Genomic DNA, 4,530 nt, shown 5'->3' with positions numbered 1-4,530 from the left:
CCTGGGTGAGGGGCTGATGGCTGTTTGCAGGCTGGCCACAGCCCCTTCAGGGTTGGGGGATCCCGCTGGGGTGCCTGGCCAGCCTGGGTGAAGGGCTGAGGGCCGTTTTCAGGCTGGCCACGCCCCCGGGCTAGAAGCAGGTATCTGGGATTTGTTTAAACTTCTATAATTGAAACTTTGTAGCCTTGGTCCGGCTGGAAGAAGGATCTGGGATTTATTTATCTTCTATAATTGAAATTTTGTAGCCTTGAGCGGAGCTCAGGGCCAGCCAGGGCAGGTGGGAAGCTTGGCTTTCTCCATCGCCAGGGCAACCCCAGCCTCCTGCTCGCTCCAGCTCTGTGGCCGCCACCATCTTTGTGAGGGAGTGATGGTTAATTTGCATATTACTCTTTTATTAGATAGGATGCTCTCTAAATGTTTGTTAAAAAAATAAATATTGCTGAACTGTGGATTATAATTAACTAGAGGCCCGGTGTCCCTCAGCCTAGTCTGCACCCTCTCCAATCTGGGACCCCTCTGGGGATGTCCGACTGCCAATTTAGGCCCGATCCCGCAGTCCGACATCCCTCTCACATTCCGGGACTGCTGGCTCCCAATCGCTAGCCTGCCTGCCTGCCTGATTGCCCCTAACTGCTTCTGCCTGCCAGCCTGATCACCCACTAACCGCACCCCTGCCGGCCCGATCACCCCCAACTGCCTTCCCCTGCTGCCCGATCGCCCCCAACTGCCCTCCCCTGCCAGCCAGATTGCCCCTAACTGTCCTCCCCTGCAGGCCCAGTCACCCCCAACAGCCCTCCCCTGCTGGCCCGATCACCCCCAGCTGCTCTCCCCTGCTGGCCCGATCGCCCACAACTGCCCTCCCCTGCTAGTCATCTTGTGGCAACCATCTTGTGACGATGTTGGTGTGGCCATCTTGTGATGATGCGAGGGCGAGACACCACTTAGGCTTTTATTAGTATAGATAACTGATAGCTTTTTAGTTTTTTGAGGCCATTGGTTAGCTAATCCACCTGTGAACTTCATACTCCCTTGGACCTTTCAAGTGGGCCCACATAGTTTCTACTCCTGAATGATGTCAGGCACAAAGACCATCAAAGGCCACATTTACACCCTTTCCTGGCCTGGGTTAACACCAATACTTCCTTACCACATGACCTGTGGGAAATCTGATGCCATTTTCAAGAAAATAGGGTTGATGGCTGAGGTAAAGGCATGCCACTCCCACCTCTAAGATCCTGCTTTACTAGTTTTACATTTACTAGGATACTCACAGCTGTAATTCTTGACTGGCTCATTGGGCATGAAGCACTTCCTCTCACCACTGTCTGTTCTCAACCTTGGCTGCACATTAGAGTCACCTGGGAATCTTTTTAAAATCCTGATTTCTGGGCCTCGTCCTCCGGAAATTCTGTTTCTTTGTTATGGGGTGAGGCCACAACATTAGTAACAAACAGAATTTCTGGAGGATGAGGCCCAGAAATCAGGATTTTAAAGATTCCCAGGTAATTCTAATGTGCAGCCAAGGTTGAGAACCACTGGTTTAGCACCAACACTGTTTCTCCCATGACTTAGAAAGCCAGCTTTGTCTTCTCTATTTAATCTCCTTTGGGGTCCTGCATTTAGCAAGAATCAAACCCCAGGTAAAATAGGTAATATGCTAATATTTAATCCTCAAAATAAATCCATGAAATAGGTATTATTTTTATCTTCATTTTATATAGGAGGAAACTGAGACACAGAAAGTGAGTAATTTGCTTAAGGTCTTATAGCTATAAATGGTAGAGCCAGGATAAGTTCAAAATGCCAGAATTTAGACATTCTGACTTTGTAACCTAAACATCTTTCTCCTAATGATAGTGGTCTCTGTTTAATAAGTTCTTGCATGATTTAATAGTGTTTATGCTATACCAATTTTCCTAAATTACTATGCACTGAACCATCTAATTCTTGAGGGTTTTTTTTGTTTTGTTAGATCTCTGAGATCTTAACACTAAGTAATATCTGAGTTTAAAAAAGGAAAAAAAATCGGCATCACAACAAAATAAAGTATAGAAAGATCAAAAAGGAAAACAAAAAAGGAAAAAAATTGTCTCAATGTATTCAAAAAAAGGAAAAAGCAAAAATACCATTAGCTGTCTTATCACATTAAAAGTATTTTGGAAGTCTTTTTTTACTAATATGTATTTATTGTTTTCAAAGAGAGAAAGGAAGAAGGGGAGAGAGATAAAAACATCAATGATGAGAGAAAATCATTGATTGGCTGCCTCTTGCACACCCCCTGCTGGGGACCAACCCTGCAACCCTGGCATGTGCCCTGACTGCAATCAAACTGTGACCTGGTTCATATGTTGATGCTTAACCACTGAACCACACTGGCCAGGCTGGCATTCTAATACTCATTTTTTGCAAGTTACCTTTTAAAATTTTTGTAAGTTACCTTTTAAAGCAAGTTCTATATACATGTTTACTTAACATGTATATAGAACTTGCTTTATGGCATGCAGTTTTCTAAACACTTATAACTGATTTAATCCTAACAATCCTATGATATAGGTATTACTACTGTCTTCATCTTATGAATGAAGAAATCAAGATGCTAAAGGTTTCTGTAGCTTGTGCAAGATAATATATCTTTTAAATGCTGGAACTAGGATTTGGACCCATGCAATACTTATTATTAAATCAGTTTATTTATTGACCTATTTAGATCATTTTCCTTCATTATGCCCAAAATTTCATTACTTTTTGTTTAACTCAAATGAATTCTGCAGTTGTGGGATTTCAGGTGGCTGTGAGGTGAAAAGGATATTTATTTCCAATAAGTCTTCCTATTAGCAGGCTCTTTTAGTGCTATCTAAAGGTGGGGATAGGAGTGTTTATACGCTTTTCTTTCCTACTCCTAGGCACTTCTTTAAGCAGAAGTTAATGAGGTTTTGAGGAGTTAAAAGGAGTAGAAAGCTGCTCTGAAGACTGGATAAATGAGAAAGAATCAGAAATAAATCTTCCCTTTTAAATCATAGGATTAGCCTGGCCAATGTGACTCAGTTGGTTGAAGCATCATCTTGTACACCAGAAGGTGGCGGGTTCTATTCCCGACCAGGGCACACGCTCAGGTTGCAGGTTCGATCCCCAATTGGGGATCGTGCAGGAAGCAACTAATCTCTCTCTCTCTCTCTCTCTCTCTCTCTCTCTCTCTCTCTCTCATCAATAAAAATAAATAAGTCACTAGGATTACTTTCTTAAAACACACAACATTCATGTTCAATCCCTCCCTTTGTTTCTTTCCGTCTCCAAAAAAACAGTACTGCTAAAAGACAGAAAAGATGTTTAGCTTTTATGGATCTAACCCACCAAAACAGATCTAATCATTTCTCTGACTCACTATGAAATAAAACACTTATCAAATTTCAATCTTAATGAACTCTTTATATTTGCATTTTATGTAGTTATGACCTTTCATTTACTTACTGAGTGTGCTGCCCTCCTTTCAGATTTGCTATGGAATCATTTATGGAATGGGAGCTAAGTCTTTGGGAGAGCAGATGGGCATTAAAGAAAATGATGCTGCTTGCTACATTGACTCCTTCAAATCCAGATACACCGGTAAAGAAGCCTTGAGTGTTACCTTCTAGGTGCTATTCTTTTCAACTGTCTTTCCATATTATATTCATTTTAAAATTTTGCATTACAGAATTTTTATTAACATTAATTGGAGGTTTTCATCAGACATGTTAATGATATAGCATTAACCTTATTATAATTATTTACTAAGATGTGCTTTTTTTTTCCATAAAAGTAGGGATGGAAATGGAATAGCGGAATGCAGCAAATGTATATGCTACCGTGTCATTGTGAATATCTCATACAATCTTGGACTTATCCTGTGCTTTAGGTTTAGATGGCTTTAACATGAAACAGTAAGCCATTGGTAAATGTACCACAATCTGTGAGAGAACAATTGTTGTTATAGAGCAACTTGAGTATCACTATTTTAAATTTTCTTTTGGCAGTTTATTGAGGTATAATGTAGATAGAATAAAATTCACCCTTTTTAGGTGTATAGTTCTATGAATTTTGACAAACGCACACAGTCATATAATCTATACCACAACCAAGATATAGAACCATCACCCCAGAAAGTTCTTTTATGCTTCTTTGTAATCAACTTTGTCCCCAGTCCTCCAAAAGAAATCTTTATTTACACATGACATGATTTTGTACATCAAAAATCATATGAATTTTACAAAAACAACTACTAAAAGAAATATCTAAATTTAGCAAGCTCCCACCATACAAAGTCAAGTTCTAAAAATCAGTTATATTTCTACTAGTAATAAACAATTACTATATAAATAAAAAATAAAGATATATATATATATATATATATATATATGTATGTATATATATCCTATCTAATAATAGACAAACATGGTAATTAACCATACCTCCGACATGCTTCCCATTGGCTAATCAGGGCGATATGCAAATTAACTGCCAACCAAGATGGCGGCCGGCAGCCAGGCAGCTGAA

General features: G+C 40.0%; 1 protein-coding gene across 4 annotated transcripts in view; it reads left to right on the top strand.

Annotated features, from left to right (window-relative positions):
* POLQ (polymerase (DNA directed), theta) overlaps positions 1 to 4,530 on the top strand; it is a 97,038-nt gene that overhangs the window by 77,422 nt on the left and 15,086 nt on the right. For all 4 annotated transcript variants that reach the window (XM_005875363.2, XM_014546990.1, XM_014546991.1 and 1 more), the window contains one exon: positions 3,492 to 3,603. In XM_005875363.2, the coding sequence (XP_005875425.1) occupies positions 3,492 to 3,603 (112 nt within the window). The remainder of the gene's footprint in view (positions 1 to 3,491; positions 3,604 to 4,530) is intronic.

This window comes from Myotis brandtii, unplaced genomic scaffold, assembly GCF_000412655.1.
Source record: "Myotis brandtii unplaced genomic scaffold, ASM41265v1 scaffold46, whole genome shotgun sequence".
Taxonomy (NCBI): domain Eukaryota; kingdom Metazoa; phylum Chordata; class Mammalia; order Chiroptera; family Vespertilionidae; genus Myotis; species Myotis brandtii.
This window is presented reverse-complemented; position numbering and strand designations above follow the sequence as displayed.